General features: G+C 47.6%; 2 protein-coding genes across 2 annotated transcripts in view; both read right to left on the bottom strand.

The window, feature by feature from the left end:
• LOC146199835 (alpha-(1,3)-fucosyltransferase C-like) overlaps positions 1 to 13,860 on the bottom strand; it is a 39,061-nt gene extending 25,201 nt beyond the window's left edge. Inside the window, exon 1 of the mRNA XM_084592814.1 lies at positions 13,756 to 13,860. The gene's annotated coding sequence lies outside the window, so the exon portion shown is untranslated. The remainder of the gene's footprint in view (positions 1 to 13,755) is intronic.
• Positions 13,861 to 20,809: 6,949 nt separating this feature from the next.
• Positions 20,810 to 25,945, bottom strand: LOC146199834 (uncharacterized). Its single transcript, XM_084592202.1, has 3 exons — positions 25,000 to 25,945; positions 22,327 to 22,562; positions 20,810 to 21,055 (listed from the first exon to the last, which is right to left on the bottom strand). Exons 1-3 carry the CDS (start codon positions 25,943 to 25,945, stop codon positions 20,810 to 20,812), a joined length of 1,428 nt encoding a protein of 475 aa, XP_084448328.1.
• Positions 25,946 to 26,426: the final 481 nt, after the last annotated feature.

Below are 26,426 nucleotides of genomic sequence, written 5' to 3'. Positions count from 1 at the left end.
TATCCCTCCTTGTGCGATATCTCTTTCCTGCGGTCTCACCCGTGCAGAGGAGGTTGCGCTTAGGAGGATCCGGGTCGGTGTTTCCCTTACACCAGCTGTCACTAGGACGTGGTCACACTTCCAACACTTATATCCTCGCCCAGGATGCCCGATCTGTAAAAACGAAGATGTCGAGGGCCGACATCCACCACTTGATGTGGGACTGCCCAGCACTCAAACCAACACGGATTCGGCACCTGAGCATAGCTGGCTTTTCAGCAACCAATCCTGCCTACGTCACTTGGACGCAGGGACCTCATCATCACTCACTTCTGGACTCCATAAATTCAGCCAACCTTTTTCCATTCATTTAATCATTCATTCATCCATCTAATATCCTACTGATGCCCTGAGGCAATAAATATCGACTAAAAAAAGAAAAGTTCCAGTGCCGCGCACGCGTTTGAAGCGGACTTCACGAACAAACAGTTTGACTGTGTGGGACGTGTGTAAACGACTGTGACGCCAAACTGCCGAGCGTAATAGATGGAGCATAACCGCCGAGATGGGGCAAATGGGTTCAGTGAACGGGAGCTAACAAAAGGATCTAAAGGCACGTCGTGGGGCTGATCATTACATTGGAGCTTCTGAAAGTCATCTGCGACCCGGACATTTGAAGCAGGCTTTGTGAACAATCCGTTGTGGACATGCGTGTAATGTGGCGAGAGAGACTGGGGCACGAAACGGTTGTTTTTGTTGTTGTTGTGGGTGTAGGAAGAAGGAAAAGTACATGCACGGGCCTGCTACTGGCTCTGTAGCTGAGCCACCTCCGCTGCCTCGTGCAGACAGAAGAGAAAATAGAGAAGAAAAAAAAAATAAAAGGGAGAGGGAGAAAAAGACGCTCGCCGCAACAAATGCCGCCGTCCACCAACGAAACGGTGGCGGGTGCAATGACGGCCTACAGCAGATAAAAATTTTGTGGAAGGCTAGCCCCCGCCGCAAGCGGCGGTGACCCTCCTGTCCCAGCCCCATCAGGGGAGTACCAGTACCCTAGGGAGTTCGCCCTCGTACTTGACACCGGTAAGTAGTTGTTCTTTTGGCTGCAGGAAGAAAGAAAAGAAAATGCACGGGCCTGCTATTTGCTCTGTAGCTGAGCCACATCCGTTGCCTCGTGCGGACAGAAGAGAAAATAGACAAGATCGAAAAAAACGAAGAGCGAGAGAAAGACGCGCGCCGCAACAACATCCGTCGACCACCAACCACCGAAGTGGTGGCGGGTGCAATGACGGCCCAGAACAGATAATTCAGTGGCAGACTAGCCCTCGCCGCGAGCGGCGGTGACCTACATGTCCAAGCCCCATCAGGTCCAGGATCAGCCTTTCACACCAGTAAGTAATAATGCATGAGGCTTTGAGTTTGGAGGCTACCAAATCGAAATACTGTATAGACAAAATTGAGAGCGCTGCCTGCTAGTACAAAGATCATCGGGCAGTCTTCGTCTCTGTCGAGCGAAATGAATTAAAAGGTGTGTATACCCAATATCTCTCATTGCGAAACATGCATGACAACAACAAGTTCAGCTAGGGAAATGCACCTTTCGCTACGCATATTCTGGCATAGCTGAGCGAAGCCTCTGCTATTTTTCCTAGGCAAAGATTATAAAGGGGCGGTCCCGAAACCAGATAGAAAGTTGGACCTCCTGCAAACGTGAGCAGGAAAATAAAAATATTTGTGAACTTATGCAACACAAAAGTTCCGAGAGCACTGCAGATTTTGCACTGGAGAAGTGCGAACAATGTGGGCCCTGCTGCTGCACTCAGTACATCGCGCGCCTCTTGTAGAACATAACCGGCGTTCCGTTAAGCGCATCAAAGTTCACTGAAGTTCTGTAAATGGTTTGCGGGACAGGAAGGGCGCAGTATCTATCACTAGCGGAATGTTGCTGGCACATCGCACAGACAAACCTCGCCGACGCGAGATTTTCACCATGCGCCTAGAGAGGCTTTCGCCTTAGTAATCGTTCAGAGGAAGGGAAAGGCACGGTATCTGTCACAATTGTTTCTGCGGACACCTGAAGCCTTTTTGTGGTACCATCGTCCGGATTGTTACGTAATGGGGCTAGCAAAGCCTTCGATTTAATAAACTGACAGTAACAGCTGGAGAGTGCACTTGCCCTGGCAACATAAGCATTAGCTAGATTGAAGAATTATGCAATTAAAATGCACAAAGCGAAGCGAATTGCAAAAACATGACACTACGAATGCATAATTGGTTTGGTTTGTGGGCGTGTAACGTCCCAAAGCGACTCAGGCTATGAGAGACGCTTTAGTAGAGAACTCCGGAAATTTCGACCACCGGGGGTTTTACCGTACACTGACATCACACAGCAAACGGGTGCATTGCTTTCTGCCTCGATCGAAAAGCGACCGCCGAGGCCCGGATTCCTTGGGCAAAGTAGTCGAGCGTCGTAACCATTTTCTTTATTGCATGGGAAACCTTTCATAAAAAAAGGAAAAACTCCACACACAAACTTGTCCATGTCTAAAGTTACCGAGCTGCTTAATACGAGCCTGCCATATCCCTAGCCGGACAATGCACCATCATCAAAACATCAAAATTCTGCGAGGCAGAGACATGCTTCCAGATACGGCATCCAGTTTGGAGGTTCTTCGCGTGCAGCATACACACTCCTCATCAATGCACACTACTCCCGAAACACGGATTTGAACAATCTTGGTGGCTCCTGCATGCCTGTCCATCAATACGGTTTTTCAAAGTCTGAACAGTCCCATCAACACATAGATCTTAAGGCACGACAGAGTTTTTGTCAGAAGGCAAAATTCTAATTGTATATTGTGTTATTTCAATGTCCTTTTTAAGAGTTCTCTGTAGGATGTGCCAAAAGAACATAGCATCACGGCACAGAATATACCAAAGATCAGTTGTCTCAGGCACATTACAGAGACAACAATTCACCGACCAGGGCACAAACATCTCCTTACCATGAAGAAATGTCTTGACAGGCAACGTCGCTGCGTGTAAATTGAAAAAGAACGTTTTTGCAGCTGCCTGAATGCACATTTGCCTAACACGCTTTAGAACAGTGGAGTCCAAAAACCCCCGATAAGGCTGCCGGTAGAACGGTATAGGAAACAAAGACTCAGTGAGAGCTGGGTCATCTGCTTCCTCGAGCGGCTATACAGGTAATCTACAAAGAAACGCACAGTGAGAAAATTGAATGTGTCAGCAACCTCCTTAAGGAATCCCCATAAAGGTCCCTCACGAGCCTGCCTAGTCGGCGCGAATAAGTAAGGAAAATGAGGACTAAGAAGCCTAATGAGCACAGCTACAAGAAACGGGTGGTTCGCCGATTTGAAAAACAAAAAACGGGAAACAAGCTGATGCGCAAACAAGTGAACAAGGCCTACTCCGCCAAACTCTAAGGGAAGGAACAAGTTGTCACGCCACATGGGCTCCCATTGAGAGCGCCCCACAAATGTTGCAAATATATTATGTATAACTTGTACCTTCCTCCTCGCACAATGCAGGACATGAAGGACATACGCAAGCCTTGCAAACAAAATTATGTTACAAACCTGTACCGTAGCAAACAATGAGAATTCCCTACCTATCCAAGCCTGTGTTTGTTGCCTCATAGTTACGATTTGTGAATCCCCGTAGGCTGAGCTGTTGCGAACTTGGCGCAGCGGAACCCCTAGGTACTGAAGAGGACTACAGTGCCAACGTATGTCTCCAAACTGGCTTAGTCTAGTGCCCCAACGGCCCAACCAAAAGCCTTTGGATTTATCTAAACTAAGAGCCGCGCCTGATACATCGCAGAACTGTTCAGTCGAGTGTAAGGCCTCAAATACACTCTTTTTGTCAGAACAAAAGAGGGCGATATTGTTCGCGTAGGCTAAAATCTTAACTTCACATTGAGCCTGAGGGAAACCCCGGATTGCTGCACTATTTTCCTTATATCGGGAACCCCTCTCTTTCAGTATAATTAACAGAGCGTCGTAAACACTGCGCCACCCCGGAGGGGGCGAATGCATGAAACGTGCAACATTATACAAAGACGCCGGAGCAATGAGAACTGAGCAGTAATGCTGGCAGCAAACGTTTCTATCACCACCACCACCACCAGCATGAATGCAATTATAGCTTACTGAACACAAACCGCGAAAATATCCGAAAAAGCGTTTTTATGATCACGTGAGAAATCACTATAGTTGTTTCCTGCATGCATGAAATAATAACTATTCAAAGTTAGTTACGAAGGAATGCAAAAGTGAAAAGAAAATGAATGGAAGAACGATCATCGCCGGAGCTTTCTGGATTAGTCTCATGACGCGATTATGTAACGCTGCTCGTTCTTTGTTTAGGCAGTTTAAGATTAACAAGAAGAAGAAGAAATGGGCATGGGCAGGACATGTAGTGGGAAGAGATGATAACCGATAGTCGCTTAGGGTAACAAACTGGATTCCAAGGGAAGTAAAGCGTAGCAGGGGGCGGCAGAAAGTTTGGTGGGCGGATGAGGTTAAGAGGTTAGCGGGGGTCAAGTGGATGCAGTTAGCACAGAACCGGGTTAAGTGGAGATATATGTAAGAGGCCTTCGCCCTGCAGTGGGTATAGTCAGGCTGATGATGATGATGATAATGATGATTATGATGATTAACAATCACAACAGGCTGCAGTGAAATCGAACCGTCAAGAAGTATCAGCTGTGCAAGTTCTTTGCTTAACGATCGTACTTACATAGCTGTACAAAGCGTTGAACGTGTTTCGCTGGAAGCAGTCGTTCTCGCTGACTGTCTTCCAGTTGCTATAATCTAAATCCTGTGCTGTTGTTTACCTGACTTGACCAGGCAGGCAGTTAGCCGGCCGAAACTCGTTCACAATCACTCTAAAATCCGCCACCATGTACATACTAGAGGGTTAGCGAACCGCTTGGGGAACACCTAATACAAATGCGGCCACGCGGTCCATTACAAATGCGGCCATTACAATAAATGCGCCCCTGTGCTGCGTATTCTACGCAACGCAATGTTCCCAGTTGCTCCCCTCTCAAACGGAGCGACAGCGTCACATAAATTATAGCTACGGGCTGGCGAATAAAAAAATAAATAAAACCAGCAACGCGCATGCCGGTCTGATTCACTGTCGCTTTAAGATTTATTTCTAGCGATTCTAAGACGGTGGTACACAAATTGCAAAATTTCGGAATGGTCTGAGTGAAGTACATAACTTAAGAGGTGATTGCGCAGTCAGGATACAGTCACCACAAGTTCATTCGCGCAGAGTGCGGAATATGCGCACGTTACCTCCGTAAAATATTATTTATAAACATCACTACGGATATCTTCGTTTGATTTGAACAGTCCATCGCAAGATTCTTTTTTACGAAGGAAGGGCAAGAAAAGAATCAGATTCACTCCCGCTTATTGTATCCTTAAAAAGCGCATCTTTTTGCATTGTCACTTTCCCAAAGTCCACCATTCAACCACCGCATCTCTTTGGCATCTCGTAGCCAATCTGGTTCGCGCGCCTTCAGAATAGAAAAATATAATCTAACGATGGAGAACATTACTAATAACGCAAACATTTTCGAATAAATCTGCCCAGCTGGATGCAGCTTTATGGGCAACCTCTTCATAGGAGCGGGCCCTGATGTTTCGTGGTCGGCTACGTCATTTCTTTGCGAATTACATTCAAACGGCAGATAATACCGACTTTTATGGGCGACAAACCATTGTTGGCGTCCAAAGCGTAGCATAGGTGCGGCCTCACGTGGTTGGTAAGGGCCACAGTGGCAACGTGCGATGCGGAGCAGCGCCCGAGTTTATGTCCGCGATGCGGCCTTTGGCTTGAAGCCCCAGTGGCATCGAGGGCAGAGGTGTTCACAATGTGCAGATGCAGAGCGCTGATATATACAAGCAAAATAAATTAACGAAAATTAAGTGAAGATGAACTGAATACGGGGAAAGCGGCAGCATTTTGTAACGCAATAGTTCTCCATAAAATACATGCTGGCGTTGTCGGCTTCCTGCAGGCGGGTTATGTTGGTAGGTGACATACCGGACACGGTTTGATGAGCGAATTCAGCTGTGCACCAAAACCATAAGACATGACCATGTCGACATATCTGCCAACTCGTGTTCCTTCTTGGAAAGGGGGGTGCGAAATGGAAATCGAACTCATGGGGCCCTTGTCTGTTTATTCAGACAAGCTAAGCGTAGGCCACGCAGGTTCCTCCTTGCGGCTTGATTAAAGAGGTGATTGATATGCATGTCTGTTGCTTTTCACATATGCAGCGCGTTATATCTGTATGATAATGAGCATATTTGAGGGTACAGAACCACAAGTTAACCATAAGTGGGCACCAAAGCGAGTGTACGCGAACCAAGGTTTTTTTCAAAAGAAGCAGACTGTGGGTGGCATCATACCCTTATAGGCGTATCTTAAGTGCCCTCCTCCCACCCCTTATTATTTCCTCTCTCTCTACTGTTTTGCGCTTCTGCTTCTATTCAATTTCAAGTACATTATTTTTCGCGCACCAATCTAGCCTGAATCAATTCTTAACCCATTTATATTCGAAATCGCCTCTTTTATTCATTTTCACTAAACTATTCCAAATACAGCCTCTTCATTCTCGCCTTCTAGAAGTGACAAGGAGTATTTCGTTCTCACCGATGCCATCCGCCATGGTTTGCATGAGGAGACCTTACAGTCGAGGGTGCTCATAACGTCTTCCTATTAAAAAACACCCTTGGCGACACTGAGGGTGTCGTCAGCTACATAGCGGATCAGCCTTTAGGACAAGATACCATCTACGTCTATATGGAAGACCATACCAATTCTTGCACCACACAGGCACCACATTGTCGTCAACCACACTGTCATGCAGTTATGCAACAGTTATTCCTAATATTTATGCTCAGAATAAAATTTTACTTTTTTTTTCTTTTTCAAACAAAAGGATTCGGGGAACTCTTAGGCTCCATCGTGAAGGGTATGACGCGATAGCATTTCAAAAACAGGAACATTGTTGTTGCTTTTTTACTTTATATGCTTTATTTATTTTCCCTATTTTCTTACATTTTAATTTATCCTATGTTTTATTTATTTTTTATACACCGTTTCTTAGCATCAGCTAACATTTGTTTCTCTTTCTGAGGGGCAACCAGGGGCTGAGTGCGGACGCGTTTTGCGTCGGCTCCACACTTTTTGTCTCGATGTGCCAGAAATTTTCATCGGAATTTGGTTTCAGTGGTGCCATTGTGCATCGGAAGGTGTCGTGATTTTGTGGACACCGAATTTGTGACTGTGAGTGCAGCAGTTTGGTTTTTATTGTCGGTCTTGTGCGGACCACCTGCGAAACGCTAGCGCCCGTTTGGCCTAGCGCGGCTTCGGCCGAGGAGACCGGCCCGGAGGCCCCTTCACCGCCAGTCTACAGCCGCGTTTGTGGACCAAAAATGACGATGCACGTGACCGTAGAAGGTACTGACCTCGATCCAGAAGACTACGACAGCACCTAGGTACAAACGCTCAGAAAAAAGGTTGAATCGAAAAGCAAGCGGACGCTTCTGAATGATTCCAAGGAGGACAAGGTGGTGCAACACCGCGTTCCAAACGGGGAAGCCGCTCATGGCGCTGCTAAAGCAGCTAGGAGAAAATTGGCTGAACGGTCAATAGCTATGAATCTTCCGAGGTTCCCGGAAGAAGGTATCAAGGTGATTATTAGGCCTCGTGAAGGTCTAGCCGTCATTAAACGCACGTCGGGCCCGCTGCTTAGTCAGGCCCTCGCCATGGCTGCCGAAATCAGCTGGTCGGAGCTTGGACTCATGGTGTGTCAACGGAAAGCAAGGTACGGTGCTCTTTCATTCCTTGGACTTTAGTCGAGGCGTGAAGGTAGCCGCAATCCGTTGCTTTAAACTCGATGACAAGGAGCATGAAGTGGTGGCCAATCTGATCGCACCGGAGGATTGCGGCCGAGGAGTCGTTCATGGGATCTGTGATACATTCACGGAAGAACAGTTGTTCATAGCATTGAGGAAGGATCCACAGAACCCAACGGTCGCTGGGGTGCGGCGGATGGGGAAAACTTCCACTATTATTATCACCTTTTTAGAACCTGAAGTCCCAAGATTTGTCAGGATTGAAGGCATGCTTATGCCATGTCGATCATTCAAAAAAAGATATGAAGTTTGCTTCAGATGTGGGCAACTTGGTCATCGCTCAGATGTGTGCGATAGTGAAAAACCTAAGTGCCGTGGCTGTGGGGTGGTATCGCCGCCCGAAGATCACCAGTGCACTCCCCAATGTCGCCTATGTGGAAAGGGCCACCTAACGGGAGACAGACGCTGCAAAGAACTCTTCCGTACACCCTACGGTATCAAGAAGAGAAAGTGGGAAGCAAAATTAGCCGCCGAGGAGGCAGCCAAAAAGAAGCTAGCCGCCGAGGAGGAGGTCAAGAAGCTGCAACAGGTCCGCTTTAGTCGTCGCGATGGGCGTAGTGAGTCCCACAACCGGTCCCAGAGCCGTACAAGAACCCGTTCCTCTTCGTTCCCGCGACTGCAGCCGCCGTCGTCAGAGACGATAATGGAGGGCTCTCGACCAATGCAACAGCCGCAGCAGCAGCAGCAGAAACCGCCGCAGACACCATCAAAAGGAGTGAGTAGTGATTCTCAGGACTCAGCTGAGGTTCAGGCTCTAAAAAAACAGAATCAGTTGTAACAGGCGTAAGTTAAGGCACTGCAGGAACAAATCATTGCGATAGGCAAAATTTCACAGCCAATGGAGACCGAAATGCCGGTAGCTGAGGCACCGCAGAAGGAACAGGAAAATACCCCTAGGGACAGTCCTCCTGCAGCAAAAAAGAAAAGAGGTCCCGAGCCGGATCTCGAAACCCGCGTCCAAAGATTGGAAAAACGATTCGCAAAAAAAGAAGGCGACGACAAAATTTTCCAACAAGTTACGACCGCGTTAGAACGCCTGAACAGTGCTATGGCAGAGATGCGGGTCGAAATGGCTAGGAGAGACGAGAGAATTCAGTTGGTTTACCAAGAGATTCATAACATTAAAAATGGCTCTGCATCACCGTAGAAATACCATTTGGCAGTGGAACTGTAGGGGCTTCAGTCGCAAACGCGCGGTACTGGAAACTTTTTTGACCAACATTGACAAACCTGAAGTAATCGCATTGCAGGAGTGCAGTAAGCACGCTAAGCTAGCGAGTTACAAATCATACGCGGGACGAGATGACAACACGCGAGTTGTCACCCTTCTCAAAAGGAATATAACTGTGCTGCAGCATAATACCGGGACAACAAATGTTGACCATATACTGATCGAGATAATCCCACAAAAAAAGAAAATTCAAAAGTCTATTCATCCTCAATGTATATAGCCCGCCTCGACAAAAACGTCAATGCAACTTCAATGAGCTATTCGCCAAAGCGCGAGTGATCGCGAAAGGAGGACCCCTGTTGATAGCAGGGGACTTTAACGCGCATCACACTGCATGGGGGTATAGATACACGCAGGTAAAAGGACGCGAACTATGGAACAGCATTCAGCAGAATGGCTTATTGCTTCTGACGGATCCCCTGAAACCAACCCGCCAGGATAACAGCGATTCGATAGACACATTTCCGGGCTTAACTCTAACCGGAGGCTGCATTTACGCCACGTGGTGCAACACAGGTGAAAATTTAGGCAACGACCATAAAATTATAGAAATCGTAGTAGATAACGGCCCACCGGTCGTCCGCACCAAAAAGGCAACGTTGGTGAACTGGGAGGCTTTCCGAAATGGCCGCACAGGTGACGAGGAAGGCATAAGTAACATTGACGATTGGAATAAACAGGTCATTCAGTCGGTCAACGAAGCAACGGAGGAGGTGGAGGTTGACGAAGACATTGAAGGAGTAGACCGTCACATGGTCAGGCTCTGGCGTAAGAAGAAGGATCTAGAAACGAGACTCACACAGAAAAGAGGGAATAGGAACTTGCGCAGAGAATTGGCAGTGCTTAACAAAGAAATTGAAGAATATGCGCTCGTTTTAACGAGGCAAAACTGGGGCAGCATTTGTGAAAAACTGGACAGGAATATCGGGAAGGCAAGTACGTGGCACTTACTTCGGCATCTTCTAGATCCCGACAAATCTAAACTGGAGGCCAGGCAACAAATTCACAGGCTAATACATACCTTTGATGGGACCGCGGCTACTATCATAGCCCAAGTCCGAGACCGGTATTTGAACTGTGCAGAGGGTATAGGCCAACAAATGCCTGATTACAAGGGCCAGGAAAACCCGGAGCTAGATAGCCCGATAACGGTTGCCGAAGTCCGGGCAGAAATAAATAGACTGAGAACAAAGACTGCTGCAGGTCCGGACAGAGTCAACAATCGAATGCTAAGAAACTTGTACGACGTGTCGATCCGACACCTCGCAGCATTCATGCAGGAGTGTTGGGAGGCCGGTCGGCTCCCGGCGACATGGAAGGCCGCAAACCTCGTATTCCTCCCGAAGCCGGGGAAGCGGCCGGGTTTCGAACACTTGCGTCCGATCTCGCTCACGTCATGCGTGGGGAAACTAATGGAGCATGTTGTTCAGGCCCGGCTGAACCGGTTTTTGGAGGACAACGATATCTATCCGAACACCATGATAGGATTTAGACCGCATTTGGCCGCATGTCATGCTGCAGCTAAAAGAACAGATCATACACAATTCAACAGTAGACACCAGGGTGATCGTTGGTCTAGACGTGTCAACAGCTTTTGACAACGTAAAGCACTCAGCTATTCTGCAGAATCTTAGTGCATTAGATGTTGGAGTTCGCACGTACAACTACATACGCGACTTCCTCAGCGATAGAACGGCAACTATCAGTATGGGGGGACACACAGTAGAAGGTATTCGACTGGGAAACAAAGCCACACCACAGGAATCGGTGTTGTCTCCGACGCTGTTTAATATCGCCATGATTGGTCTCCCCGCAAAACTAGAGGAAATCCAAGGGCTACACCATACATTATATGCTGATGACCTGACTCTGTGGATGTGCAGGGGCAGTGACGGTGAAATTGAACAGACACTCCAGCGGGCAATCGAAGTTATAGAAAGATACTTAGAACCGATCAGGCTCAGATGTTCGGCCGAGAAATCGGAAGCGCTCGTTCTCACGTCAATGCGATCGCCCCATCGTCGGCGTATAAAGCAGGATAACCCGGAAATAACACTCAGGGTAAACGGTAATGTTATACCAACGGTGGCAACCATTAGAGTTCTGGGATTACGAATTCAGGCCAACGGCAGGAACTCGGAAACGATACAGAGGCTAGACGCTAGCACCAGTCAAACCTGTAGACTCCTGAAGCGGATCGCAAACAAACATGCGGGCATGAAAGAAGCTAACCTCCTTAGGCTAGTCCAGTCTTTTATAATCAGCAGGATAGTCTACGTGGCGCCGTATTTACGGCTTCACAAGGCAGAAAAGGAGAAACTTGACGTTCTCATTCGTAAAGGGATACAAACGGCACTAGGTTTACCACCCAATACATCGACAAACAAGATTATGAGATTAGGGGTCTCCAATACCCTCGAAGAGCTCATTGAAGCTGCAAGAACTTCACAATACCAGAGACTGTTGCGCAGTCGTACTGGTCGGAGCATTTTGGAAAAACTGGGGTATGAGCCGCAAGCATGCTCCAGACGTACAGAAAAAGTACCTAGACAGGTTAGGGACAAATTAAAAATACCTCCGCTCCCTAAAAACATACACCCCGTTTACCATGAGAGCCGGAGGAGTGATAGAGCAACAACGCTGCAAGCCCGTTTTCAGGAAAGACAGGACGTCTTATATACAGATGCCGCACAATGCACGAACGGTAGGGGACGTGTTTCAGTAGCAACTAGAGAAGACGGGGACTCGGTAGTTTGCTGCAGCACCCGAAATTCGACCACAGCGGAAGCGGAAGAGGTGGCCATCGCGCTAGCTCTAACACAACAACAGGTCAAAATTATAGTTACAGACTCGAAATCAGCAATTAGAAACTTTGACGCGGGCCGCATTTCGGCCATAGCAGCAAGAGTGTTGGCCAGTGGTTCACCACCGGCAGAGCAGGTCGCGCTCATTTGGACACCGGCGCACCAGGGGTTGAGGGGGAACGAGAAAGCACACGTACTGGCCCGAGGATTAGCTACATTCCGGGATCCCAGTGACGACTTATGCGCAACCCCGTATCCCTTGCGCGATGAGGAGCCCCTGCAGTTCGACGATGACCTTAACACCTACCAAGATATCCTAAATCATTACAAATTAGGCAGATCACTACTACCAAAAGCGTGTAAGCAACTCACCAAAAGCGAGGAGGTTATGTGGCGTAAGCTACAGACTGGAGTATTCCCGAACCCCCAGCTTTACAGCAAGTGGCACCCGGAAATGTTCAGCCCCAGGTGCAAACGTTGCAATGGCATAGCAGACATGATCCATATGATATGGACGTGTCCTAGATTTTTAGAACCTGACCGAACAGATGAGTCCTGGGAGGCACTACTTCTCAAGCAGGACGAAAAAGGGCAACGAGAAGTCATCCGTCTTGCTCTGGCCGCTGCTCAGATCCAAGGGATCCAGGTCGACGGCTGAGGGGGAGGACATGGTTGGGACAGAGCTTCGCCTCGGATCCTCACCAACCTTTTGACGGGTGCAATAAATGTTATTTCTCTCTCTCTCTTTCTGAGCATTCTGAAACCTTGAAACCCCTTTTCAATTTTTTAATTTCTTTAAATCGTCAATTCTCTAATTTTACAATGATTTCATTAACGTGGTATCCCCTATCACACACCGATCAACCCCGAATCCCTAGAACACAGATTACCATGATACGACTTTTTTTATGCAGCCCACAATTATAGCCGACAGGAGGGGCTGACTATATGCTAAACGATTTTTCGACCGAACGAAACAGTTACTTCTTGAAGAAAGCGCAGGAACAGGAATTAAATCAGTAAGAGTTCTTAGATGCTGTGTGCCAACACTTTAAATGAGGATCGAAAATAAAGATACTGTTGCTTTAGTAACAAATGTGAAGAGCACGGTGGCTGCCCCCCCCCCCTCCCCGCTGTTTGAATTTCTATTTGTTGCGCCTGTTCTTGGGGGATAGCAAAGCACTCCCGGTTCGTTCATATATAATAATATAGCAGACGAGTCATGGACACGGATGAGCAATTCTAGCAATTGAGCGCGTAGGGCGTAGGCACAGTGATCTGATATTGGCCTTTCTATTTATTGGAGGGTTGCGTTCGGATTCTCTGGAAGGCCACTTTCCTGCCACGTTGAAGGAGGCATGTTGAATCCTCGCTCCCAGGGATAGCTTGCATTTACCCTTTGTTGTATTTCGGCCAATCCTTCAGTTTTGATCTCACTCCCAAAGGTTACCTGCTTGGAGAGCACTATCAAGGATACGACAAGGATTGAGATTTAGGGGCAAGGCTTTTTGGCTTCTAAGCCTAAAACAGCAGGGATTGAATCTTAGCGACTCGAAAACAAAGACAGATGGAAATACATCTCAGTGCTCTGCGATGTCGAATGACCGCCATGTGGTCGAGATCGGTCTGGGGCCCTCCACCACGCCATTTCTCATAGCTCGGATGCTACATTGCTATGTACAATTCACATACCCTAAGGAGTCATACTGATTATTACGTACCGTAACACACCGTGCCATACCGTGGCGTATCATACAATTTTTCACCAATATGAAAAACATACCTGGTGTGATTTTCTTTGTATCAGAGACTGTTCCCTTGCATGCTGTTGTGTCTGCCTCGCAGTTCCTCTGCCGTTGCACGAAACGAGGTTCTGTCGACTCAATCGCTCTGCGCTGAGTGAATGCTTTGATCGACGAAACAGAATATTTCTCACGCAATGGGCTTGTCACCGGCGGGCTATAAAATGGGAAACCGCAGCTGGTTTCACCAAGTGAGAGGCTGGCGGCATATGCTGACTTTGCTGTCTTTTTTTTTTTTAATGCTGTTGAAAAATTGCAGGGATTAAGGAATGCTCGTCTATTTTAGACAACATGATTTGCTTCAAAAGGTGCTTGATGTATTTCATAAGCACCATGACACGACACGTCCATCCACTTTCTCTTTCTTCGGCACTGAGTCGCTTCTAAAGGTTCTCTTTTAAAAAGAAACAAATATATCTTAGGAACAGAGCGCCAGCAAGGGCGGCAAAACGGAAAGACGGCAAGCTGCAAAGTAACTGTTAAATAAAACAGCATTATTCATCTGAGGCACTGTTTGGCTCAAATTATAGTGAACTGAAATATATTCTAGTACATTATGAGTCAGATAGCCATTCTATGCTATGCTCTGCCTCCATTGCCGCTTCTGAGGTTCATAATAAGGAGTAAAATACATCTCATTTTAACCATCCCGAAATAATACTGCCCTTTATATCCGGTGGCTGAATTTATGAGTTAAATCGGCAGTACAAAAATTCATCGGAGAGGGGGGGGGGAGAGGTGACGATAGTGTGAACGTTAAGACTCTGCTCCAGTAAACGGGGTGGGAAGATAGCTACTAGATTAATTCCCAGTCCCATATAGCTATGCTTCAAACTAGCACCGTAGTGCTCGCATTACGAGGCTAAGCTGGGGAACCGCAAGAAATGTCCCGCCACACTCGTGCTTCTACGTCACAGCCGGCATCATCTGTGACCTTTATTTCTTCTATTCGGCTGATACCTTTCATTCCTTGCAGCTGGTTCGGCACAGCGGAAAAATCCCTCTCATAGTCTTACTTTTTTTTGTTTTTTTTTTTTTGCTAAGTTTATGAATATGATCCGGAATTTCACAGTATAAGCTGGGTGTAAACGTCCCTAAAATGTCAGCAAAAAAAACACACCCTACTTTGTATTCACTTCAGAATGCTACGTGCTCTATTGCACCACACAGTATGGCTGTGTTGTTCACGACGACGTGCGACCTTCGCGACTCGAAACTTTAAAAGCCTACTTCTATATTTTTTTCAGCTTCAAGGCCATAAAACAGCGTGTGCCAGACCCAGATATATTAGCATTTGGATGTATTATTTCGCTAGTTTATTTCTCGAAATCGCATTTATTCTTCGGAGTCTGAACATTATTATCATTAAATGAGTTTTTAGCTAGTTATGCGAGGCTGTGCAGATACTAGAACTGATTTCTGTAATTTCTTTCTTCTTTAACATAACTGAACGAAAGGATAATTGACATGCGATACAGTTCACACTGAGTTGTAGTAAAAGCGAATTACATGTTGACCAACGTAGCCAAAGACTGTCACCCCGCTGGGTTGGCTCAGTGGTTACGGCGCTCGACTACTGTTCCCAAGGATGCGGGATCGAATCTCGGCCTCGGCGGCCGCTTTTCGAAGGGGGTGAAAAGGAAGGCGCCCGTGTGTTGTGCGATGTCAGTGCACGTTAAAGAACTCCAGGTGGTCGAAATTTTCGGAGTCCTCCACTACGGCGTCTCTCATAGCCTGAGTCGCTTTGGGACGTTAAATCCCACAAACCAATCAAACCAGCCAACCAAAGACTGTCATTTCTGAGACTTACCCGTTGTGCAACACAATGACAGCCCTACAGGTGGCTGTCAAGCACAAAAGCACGTTATTGAACGCGGTACACGACATAAATGGGCACAATCAGGGATGCAGCCAATCAGGGAAAAGTTATATTCATGAGAGTTATCGTTCTGTTACACGCTTGCAATTTTTACTTTACCAAACAATGGAGGATAGGTGTATTCAGAGCAATGGATCTCTACGTCCACTTCTTTCTCACCGACGATTTCAATACACGCTTCACCGCGCCGAGTTACCCTGTAACCTGCTGCCTTGGACACCGCACCGGAACATTTTTGGCGTAGTAAAAGTCTCTCGAAGGCAATGAAGAGGAGGAAGAATGCATTTAGCACTGTTGAAGTGCTGCTGCTTTTATTGTTTTTGCACTTTTTATTGTTTTGCCGCCGCTTCACTACATTGAGAAGACAGTTGATGGAAAAGCCATTGCAACAGCTTGGCCTTAGTTTAAGCCGCCCGACATTGTTATCATTTGGCGCCACCATCCTTGGGTACATTCACAGGTCTGTTTTTACCGCCATGCAAATTTTTTTACTAGAATCAAATCGTTTGCCTTGCTAAATATTTAAACATCACTTGTTCTACAATTACAGTGTCAATCTCCCGTGAGTGCTACCACTTTTCATTTTATATTTCACTTATTTCCCGTTTTGTTTTCTTTCCTCTACCCCTCAAAGAGATTTTTTTTTCTTATACAAGTATACATCAATACATCAAAAAAAATTGTTTTGCTACCCAATTCTTGGCCGATCCTCCTCTGTGGGTATGTGCCATAAGTTATTTGGACAACAACAACAGCGCTGCTGCAGCGTTGGTAATGTTTGCTGTGTTCAATCAAACATAAAAGCCTGCAAAGCACCCAAAAAGCGATCACAGTGTGTATTTGGAAGGCCCATACACCAACACTCACCTTGTTTGAAGAGCACACATTAAAGCCCATGATCCCGATCTCTACACTCGCCCCTTCACGTCCATGAGTGCGCTCTCGACCCACCAGCTAACAGCACAGCTGCTGGCTTCGGTTGCATCTGGTGCGCCCTGAGGACTTTTATTTCGACCGTCTTTACTGCAAACTCGAGACAGTCGGCAAAAACCGCATTCTTCTTTTGTGTTAGGGTCGTACTGTGCTCTACTAGCCACGCGTTAAAAATTTCTTGGGATGATTACGGCGATCCATAAAGCTAAACTTCAGCGCTGCTCTTTAAGTTTTTTTACAACATAAATGATGACGCGAGGGAAGAGTGCGGCAGCGGGGATCCAGATACAGAGAGAGAGAGGGAGAGAGAGACCGTCTAGGAATTTTGTTGATGACGGTCTCGGTGAGTGCCCGACGGCCGTCCAGGGTGTCCGTCGAGAGTGCGGCGCAGAGTTCATTGTTCTTCTTTTTACTATTTGAGCAATTCTTTTTGGTTCCGGCTTTCTTGTGGCCCTTTTTTTCTCGGCTACACCGGTGCAGAAAGCGACGCTGCTCAACCGCCGAATGGGCGCAGAGGAGCGGCGCCCTAAAGACAGACGCGCAAATAACCATTGTAATGCCATACCACTTTGTGATAAGTGAAATGGTCATTTTAACCATTTCTCCAACCCTCTAGGCCTTCGGCCATGATGTTTTTTTTTAATAAATTCATGCAATATTCTAATGGACTCCATTTAAAAAAATTCGAGGACACTTTGGCTACTAAAGTAATGAAAGTCGAGAGCCGGAGTGCTGGATTCTGCTACGCGACTGTTGCGCATGTAGCGATGAATGCTGCTACGAGCAAAGCGAGCGGCTACTCTTTCACATTCTGCCAGTGCATTTCTTCAGTGGATTCTGCTTGGCAGCGACGAGATCGTGCTCCCTGTATCTTAGTTTACTGTTGTGTGGTTGATTTTACCGGGTGCGCGGCAGTAATTAGTAATTAATAATTTTCACAAATGCAGCTAAGTAGTAATTGTTAACTGATTTTACATTATTTTGTGATTAGCAATGAAGCAGTAATCAATAGTTAGTATTAATCATTTTATTTGGTAGTAATTAGTACCTGATTACTGATTAGTTGATGGTAATTAGTAAATAAATATTAATTAGTCGTTAAAACTAATTGACCATTGATTAGCATATGGCCATATAAGTCACGCATTCGAGCATACTGTGGCGGTGCTCGGTGATTGGTCGATACCTCTATGACGTCATCCCGTCTCGACCCATCAGAGCCGCCGCAAAAGCGTGACACTTTTGCTGACGACAACAATGAGGTAATAAAGGCTTTTGCCTTAAAATATTCCACGTGACGCTAACTCGATTACGCAATAATAGCTCATGACTGATGCTTTGAAAACATGGACAAGGATTGTAGCATTTTTTCAGGTCATGACTTGAAAGAGAGAATAGAAGAAAAGTACCAGTTATACGTACAGGCGTCACAAATGCCGTGCTCTCTGATAATTTCTATGCATCTGAAGTATCAGTACTGCACTATTTAGTTTTTTATGGGGGGGGGGGGGGGAATCAGCAAAGAAAATATCGTCATCTTTACAATAGTAGCAGCAAATAAGGAATATTTAAGCCGATCTAGTAAATTACACATGAGTGGGTGGGCAAATGGGAGTGCCATTAACACCGAGAACCTTGTGACATTCAACGGAATAAAGTTCGCGCGACGGCAGGCGAGTGAAGAGGGTTGGCCAAAATGAAAACAAAAGTACTTTTATGTTTTTCTGCATCAATCTCACAGCCAAAACCCTTCTGAAAGTTATTTGATAGCCCCGATTCTTCGGGGTTTTCGAAACAAACTACACAGGAGCGCTGAAAATTTGCTTATAGCGTTCATTCGCTAATATTTCTGGTATAAAAAATTATCTTCAAAGCAAATTTGGGAGCCTTTCTAAACTTAGCTCATTCTTAAGCTACAGACGAGGAAAGCCGAAAGTAACGCTCAAGATATGGTTTTATTTTATGCGAAGAACACATTTTTCTCAGATATATGCGATTTATTTCAAAGCTGGAAAGCGTCCGCCGAGCTTTTTAGACACACATTCCTGCATGCGCGCTACTGACCGATGCTTTGAAAGTAGTTCACTGGTACACATCACAGGCCACAGATGACGCCCTAGAAACAAGGTGATATCTCAAGAAAAATAGAATTGAAGGCGAAGCAAACATGTTTTATCTTTCAGGCGTGCAAATGTAATTTTGTTGCATTTAATTCATTACATATAGTCAAGCGTGGACTTCACCGCATGAGTAGAATTTCTCCTCTTTGCAGTCGAAATGTATCAGACATTTCATAGGAACGGTGTGTTTTGAAACATTTCATCCCGTCCAAGCCCCTGGACGGATTACTCAGGTACCTAGCGGAATTCCGGTTAGTAGTTGGCGCCACTATTTACACACATAACTAAATATTCTAAACTTGTTATATTAATGAAACATTCTTTAATAACGGTTCTTCATTTTACTTGATAAGCAGCCTGCGGTCATGTACTCATGCCACGCTTTCTGTAAGCGTCTATTCCTTGTTATTCCCTGTCTCTACTATATTTTGGCGACCCACCTGCGAACTTTTAATGTATACAGCCCCCCAATAATTATGACGGTTATGCCAATAAGAAACAATATATTGATCAGCTCAGCCAACTCTTTCATTAGATATTTATATCTTACTTTATTAATATTAAGGACAACTTGATCCGTTGATCTTTGCCAGTGAAAAATCCTCTCCGCCGCTTTTTAGAAGTATTGACCTTTCCGGCTACAAAAGACAAATTTAGCTCTGGGAAAATTGAAACGAAAATCTTTTCGCACTCTATTCAAGATGCGCCGACCATCTAGCCTGAAAAGATAACGGATGCCATTTTGGAACGAATCACGACATAGCCTGCAGAGCCTAAGATCCAGACGCAAAAGTCGATGTCGACGTATCTTCTTTGCTTACGAAATAGGGCGGTAGGGGCGGTATTAGGTCTGTGGCTCGTGTGCTCAGCCCACCGCTGACGCAAGTTGTTACATGCGGCGTGCGGCCCCTCGGTAGCGTTGGCCTGGCGGCTCCGTGGAAGGCGGACGGCAACAACGGTCCCAGCAAAGACGAGGCGTCTTCTAACGAAACAACCTTTACTACAACATCATGAAGAAACGGGCAGAGAAGCTGACCCGGAGAGAATACCGACACTCTCACACAGCTGGTGTCTAGCGTCGTATCAACGGCGCGTCAAAGTAGTATCTGTCTCAGCGGAGTCGGCCGCTGCTTTTTATAGGCATGCCAGTTCACAGGGAAAGGGAAAGCCCTCACAGGAAATGGAGAGCCCGACAAGTCTGAGCACGACGGGATGACTCAATCGCAGGTGGTCCGACCGCATCTCTTCCACCTCCTGCAGACGGGCGAGGGCGACGCACTCTCCCTCGAGCTCCAGGCTTGGCCAGCTATTGCACACACACGCACGCACACACATTTGGCGCGTGGCAGGATCACGTCGAGACTTGCCCGCGGGAGGAAGCGTTGGGCGGCCGATGAACGGCGCCGAAATGGCCGATCCGCTAGCGGTTTTGTCTGTTGCTATGCGGTGGCCGCGTCAGCTGTCCCACTTGTCGGTGGCGAAACGTAACAGACTGCCCCGCCGGGGAAGGGAGATCCCGAAGGGCAGGGGACTGCATCCGCTGTCCGGAGGGATCGGGATATTGCTTCTAGCTGGGGTCGTCCGACTCTGCTTCTCTTGAGCCAGTCAGCCTGAAGAAGTCCTTGGGAAGTCCGGTTTCCAAGGCACTCTGCAACTTGTCTTCAGGAGAGATTTCTGACAACCCACAACGTCACAACCACGCTAAAAACTCAACCGTTCAGCCAGCAAGCACGGCACAAACTTCACTAAGTTTTGCCAGACTTTTTCCCTCTTATGCCCCCATCTATATTAAAGGAGAGCTCAGCGCAGCACTTGGAACGCGTCCACAAATTTGAAAATTGCGCTTTCAAAAACATCACTTTCAAACAAAGATAATACAATACAATATGTTCAAAATCCTATGTCAGGAAGAAAAACACCAAGAAGTGAAAACTCAGCCTTCTCACATTATGGGCTCCGACCTTATCCATCGGCATTACCGTTGAGACTCCCCTTTTTGTAACGCACCTCAAAAGAATACTGGTGGAAAGCGAGGCTCCAGCGCAAGAGGCGGCCATTTTTGGAAGAGGTTGTCTGCAGCCATTGGAGAGGGCAGTGATCCGTCTAGATGGTAAACCTCGAGCCGGCAAGGTAGCACGGTAGTTTCTGAACGGCCCACACAAGACAGGCACACTCTTTCTCGGTGGCACTGTACGCCTGCTCACGACCGGTCAGCTTGCGACTAGCATACAGGACGGGGTGTTCCTCTCCTTCAGTCCCTTTTTGGCATAGTACAACTCCCATGCCTCGCTCACTAGCATCACACTGAACCACGAACTCTTTAGTGTAGTCTGGCGATCGTAGCAGAGGCTGGCACGTTAGAACGCTCTTTAAGGCTCTAAAAGCGCTTTCCTTTGTCTCGTCCCAGACGACTGTTTGAGGCTCCGTTTTTCTGAGAGCATCTCTCAGGGGACTCGCAATATCAGAACACCTGGGGATGTATCTCTGATAGTAGCCGGCGACACCTAAGAACGACCGGATATCGGTCTTTGTGCGCGGCTGAGGAAAGTTTCGTATCGCAGCAACCTTTATTTCAGAAGGACGGCGACGACCCTGTCCAACCACGTGACCGAGGTAAACAACTTCGGCACGTGCCAACTGGCACTTGGGAGTTTGGACCGTTAAGCCTGCTTGGCGCAAACGGGTTAGCACTGCCCACAGGTGTGTCATGTGCTCCGACCAGGATGCGGAGAATACCGCAACATCGTCCTAATAAGGCAAAGCGAACTCCTCAAGTCCCCGCAACACTTTGTCCATGAGGCTTGAAAAGCAGTAAGGCGCGTTCTTTAAATCAAAACTCAAAACTTTAGGACGGAGAGTTCCCATTGGTGAAATGAACGCTGCATACCTACTAGCCTGCTCTGTTAGGGGAACCTGCCAGTAACCCCTGACAAGGTCTAGTGTGGAAATTAACTGAGCGCTACTAACTTTCTCGATGCGCTCCTCGATGTTTGGGATCGGATAAATTTGATCCTTAGTGATGGAATTTAGCTTACGGTAGTCGACACAAGGACGAGGGTCCTTGCCCGGTACCTCAACCAAAATCAAAGGGGCGGTGTAATCACTCTCACAGGCCTCCACAACATCCAGCTCCAACATTTTCTTTACCTCAGCCTCCATAATATCGCGCTGGTGGGGTGGTACACGGTACGCTTGGACCGTACAGGCTTTGAGGAGGTAATTTCAATGTCATGAGTAAGGACAGGAGTTCTACCAGGCCTATCAGAGAATTGACCTCGAACCTCTTGCAAGAGTTCGTGCAATTCGGTTTTCTGCTCAGGGGAAAGCGGTGCTTTAGCGACTAAGTCACTAATTAGCTGTTCGGTGACTTCCCTGTTCGTCACTGTACCTAGTCCCGGAAGTTCTACCGGAAGCTCTTCGGGTATGTTCACCATCATACTCACCAGTGCTTCCCTTTGCCTGTATGGCTTAAGCAGATTACAATGGTAATCTTGATGTACCTTCCCTTTTCCTGGCAGACTCACTGTTTAGTTAACGTCCGACAATTTTTGCACAATCCGTGCCGGACCCTCCCACTGCACGTCCAGCTTGTTTCACAGCGATGGGCGTAAAATCATTACCTCATCGCCCACCTCAAAGCGACGGGTCCTGGCTGTCCTATCATAATGGACTTTGGCCCTCTGCTGAGCTTTGATCATGGCTTCTTCTGACAACTCCTGCGCCCGCCTCAAACGTTCGAGCAACCTGAGCACGTACTCTACTACGACTGGGTCATCGCCCTGGCCTTCCCACGATTCACGAAGCATGCGAAGAAATCGCAGCGTCCGACCGTACACAAGCTCTGCTGGCGAAAACCCTGTAGTTTCATGCGGCGCGGTTCTTAGGGCAAACATCGCCGGCGGAAGGCATAGCTCCCAGTCAGTTTTTCGCTCAAAACACATAGCTCTCAAAAGCCGCTTCATGACGGACTGAAGCTTTTCAACGGAATTCGACTGTGGGTGGTAAACGGAGCTATGCAAGAGCCTTATTCTGCATCTTTCCAGGAATGATGTGGTCAAAGCGCTAGTGAACACTGTGCCCTGATCTGATTGGATTTCTGCAGGAAAACCAACTCGCGCAAATATGGGCAGCAGTGCATTCACTATCTCCACTGAACTGAGTTCTCTAAGCGGGACTGCCTCGGGGAACTTTGTCGCGGGATAAATCACTGTCAGAATATGTCTATATCCTGAGTTTGTTACCGGCAGTTTTTCCCACAGTGTCAATAACGAGCCTTCTGAACGGTTCCGTAATGGCAGGCACCAACCTCATCGGCGCTCTCGATTTGTCCCCAGGTTTGCCCACATGCTGACAGGTGTCACATGTCCTTACAAACTCTTCTGCGTCCCGAAAACATCCTGGCCAATAGTACTCCTGCAATAGGCGGTCCTTAGTCTTTTTAATTCCTAGGTGCCCCGACCACGAACCTCCATGCGACAAGCGCAACAGATCCTGACGATAGCACTTAAGCCGCGTTCAGACTACGTGCGCAACGCACGTATCGTTCGTAAGGATCGTAAGCGTAAGCGCTAAAAACGTAACGTGTCTGTTCAGACTGCTGTCGTATTGAGCGTAAAATGCGCAACGTACGCAGCCAGCGTGGGCGTAAATGTCGGAGGACCCGCGACTTTTACGACTATTACAGATACGTCTGTTACGCGCGACCAATGCGCACAGCCGTTTCGGTTTTCCCTTTCCGGTCACGGGGCTTCCGGTCCTTTCAGATTTCGCGCGCAAACCACTAGTAGGCGACATCATCCAACGCTCCTACTCTGCTGCAGTGTCTCGGCTCGCCGGTGTTATTGGTGTTTTGTCGGTGTTTGTGTCTGTGTCGGTGATTGTGTCTGTCCGCAGCTTGGTCATGTGCAGTGCGGAATCTTCGCTGTGGAATTATCAGCCTCTCATAAAAAAAGTTTGGCTGAGGCCGGCTCTCTACTGTCTCTACTACGAGTAGCTGAAATCGCACAGAGAGAAGTGCAAAACGATGCCTGGCTGCAAATTGCCAGTGCGCTGAGTCAAAGTAGTAAGTGGTTTATCAATCCGTTTTTTCATGCGCGAACAAGCTCTCTCAACAAGCAAGTGTTTCCTCTAGTTTAGAAAAGTGAGGCTATGGAGGCGGGGGATGCCCGCTTCATCCCCGTGCATTCTCGCACCCCATCGGCTCCGTTGACAAGTGAGGAAACAGTTGGCCTCCAGCGAAAGGCCGATGCGGGGAGACGTTGCGGTCGGGCCGCAGAACGGAGCTGGTGCGGACTCGTCGAAGTTTGAAAGAAGCTCACCGTAAAAGAGAAAAACAAAACAGCATTTTCTGACGGGGGACGAGGTTCCGCGGACGTTTGGACGTTTCCGAGCCTGCCGCGTGCCCCGGCTCATTGTTTGGAGTCAGTAGTACGGCCTTTGAGTCACCGCCCCGGCCCGTCTCCAAGATCGCTCCGGGGCACTGGTAAAATCGCAAGCAGGGATGCAGGCGGACCGTACGCCTGTTTTGGTGCGAGAGAGTGCGATCACGGGACACCGAGCAGGAGTGCGCAGTACGTCGACAATGAGAGCGGGCGCGTGAAATGTGCGAAGGAGTGAGCGGTGCGTCAACACGGTGAGCGGACGTTTGAAAACTGTGTGCGAACGTGCGTGTGTGAAACGAAGTGTATTTATAATCGAGTTGTTAATTGTTAATATACCCATTGTTCTTTTTCGTATTTCATTTGTGTGTCCAGTCTTTTCTTTCACATCTCATTTTGAGCTTGAAGAGCCCAGACCTCCGCTATCAGCCGCTTGCTAACCGGCGCCATGTTGAGAGCGCTGATTGGTCGGTCGTAAAGAACGCATCTTACCGAACGGCCCAGTGTGAACATGCGCGGTCGCAAGCTACGTAAACGGGAGTTCCAGCCACTATGCGCACTGCGATAAATACGATACTTACGACGAATGCGCACGTAGTCTGAACGCGGCTTTAGGCACAATCAGCTGATCGAACTCAATTCCCCTGCGGTCTAGATACTTTCGGTACAGGACCCCATTTCTTACTTCAAAACTGACATTTTTCTTGGCGATACCTTCTTTTAAATTGCAGCGGATGTGCTCAAGGCTGCAATCCTTTTGTTGCTCGGCTATCAAAGCCGACTTGCTGACATTCAGCAACACGTTAAGTCTGTCTGACGTAGGAGCGACGAACAAACCTGCAGATAGCTCTTCTAAACTACCCGTGTTGGGTATTTTCTCTCCTGTATCCGGTGCCTTCAATTTTTCAGGCTCACTTGTGTTTACAGCAGACGTGGTCTCAATCTCAGCGTCCTGTGCCTCCGACCCTTTTTCATCACTTGACAACCTCATCTTCGGAACTACCGCCTTTGCAGCAAGCTCCCGAGCTCTAGGTCTGGTTAAGACTAGTACGCTAGCCTCTCCAAAAACAAGCCCCTTTTCGCGCAAGAGGTGATCGGACTTGTTTGAAAACAGGTACGGGTACTGAGGAAGGAGCATAGATGACACCGCAGCTTCTGTCTCAAGTGTGCCGAAAGGCCCCTCAATAAGCACTTTGGCTATGGGCAAACACACGCTGTGAGCTTCCACTGCTTGTTTGATCCACGCGCATTCACCCGTGAACATCTCTGGTTCTATATAAGAAGGGCGAACAACATCCATGGTGGCCGCAGAATCGCGAAGCACTCGACACGGGTTCCCGTTCACGAGGAGGTCTCGAGTGTACGGTTCGAGAAGCTTCATGTTCTCGTCACTTCTGCATAACGACAAAAACACGATCTTTGGTTTTGTCTCTGGACACTGCGCCGAAAAATGACCAGGCTTCTGGCACGTATAACAGACGCGCGATTCCCTTGCCTCGAACCTCTTTTTCCGTTCGGCTTCGGCCACCACCATTTCTTTATGTTCGGCCGGACTGCCTTCACTCGCATCCGCACCACGTTTATTCTCTCTGGCTCTAAAGGGCTTGAACTTCGGCCTCTCAAGCTTGGATCCGAGTTCCCCCTGTTGACCGTCCTTAGCTCCACGAGTCCGACGCGTCACAAACTCTTCAGCTAGCTTGGCGGCTCTATTCACCGTACTAACATCTGGCCTGTCCATGACCCAATACCGCACGTTCTCGGGTAACCGACTGTAAAACTGTTCCAGCTCGAAACACTGCAGAACCTTATCGTGGTTACCATACGCTTTTTCTTCTTTGAGCCGCTCATACAAGTTTGACATGAGCTTGTAGGCAAACTCTGTATACGACTCACTTTTTCTTTTCTCATACTCCCGAAACTTCCGACGGAATGCTTCTGCTGACAGCCTGTACTTTTTTAGCAGACTCGATTTCACTTTGTCGTAATCCTCTGCTTCCTCTTTTGTCAAGCGAGCGATTACGTATGCCGCCTCACCGGGTAACAAAGTGAGCAAGCGCTGTGGCCACGTTTCCCGAGAAAACCCTTGCTTCTCGCACGTTCGCTCGAAGTTGACCAGGAACAAACCAATGTCTTTTCCAAATTTAAACGGCCGCATTAGGTCACTCATTTTGAACGATTTCCGTTCTCCTGCACCGTGAACCCAACTTGCACTACCAGCGCGTCCCGCGTTTATTTCAAGACGTTTCATTGACGGTCTCGCTCCTCTTTCTCTTGCCTTTCCTTACGGTCACGTTCCTCTTTCTCTTGCCTTTCCTTACGGTCACGTTCCTCTTTCTCTAGCC

This window comes from Amblyomma maculatum, chromosome 2, assembly GCF_055883805.1.
Source record: "Amblyomma maculatum isolate TAMU_Amacu chromosome 2, ASM5588380v1, whole genome shotgun sequence".
In the NCBI taxonomy this organism is placed as follows: Eukaryota; Metazoa; Arthropoda; class Arachnida; order Ixodida; family Ixodidae; genus Amblyomma; species Amblyomma maculatum.
This window is presented reverse-complemented; position numbering and strand designations above follow the sequence as displayed.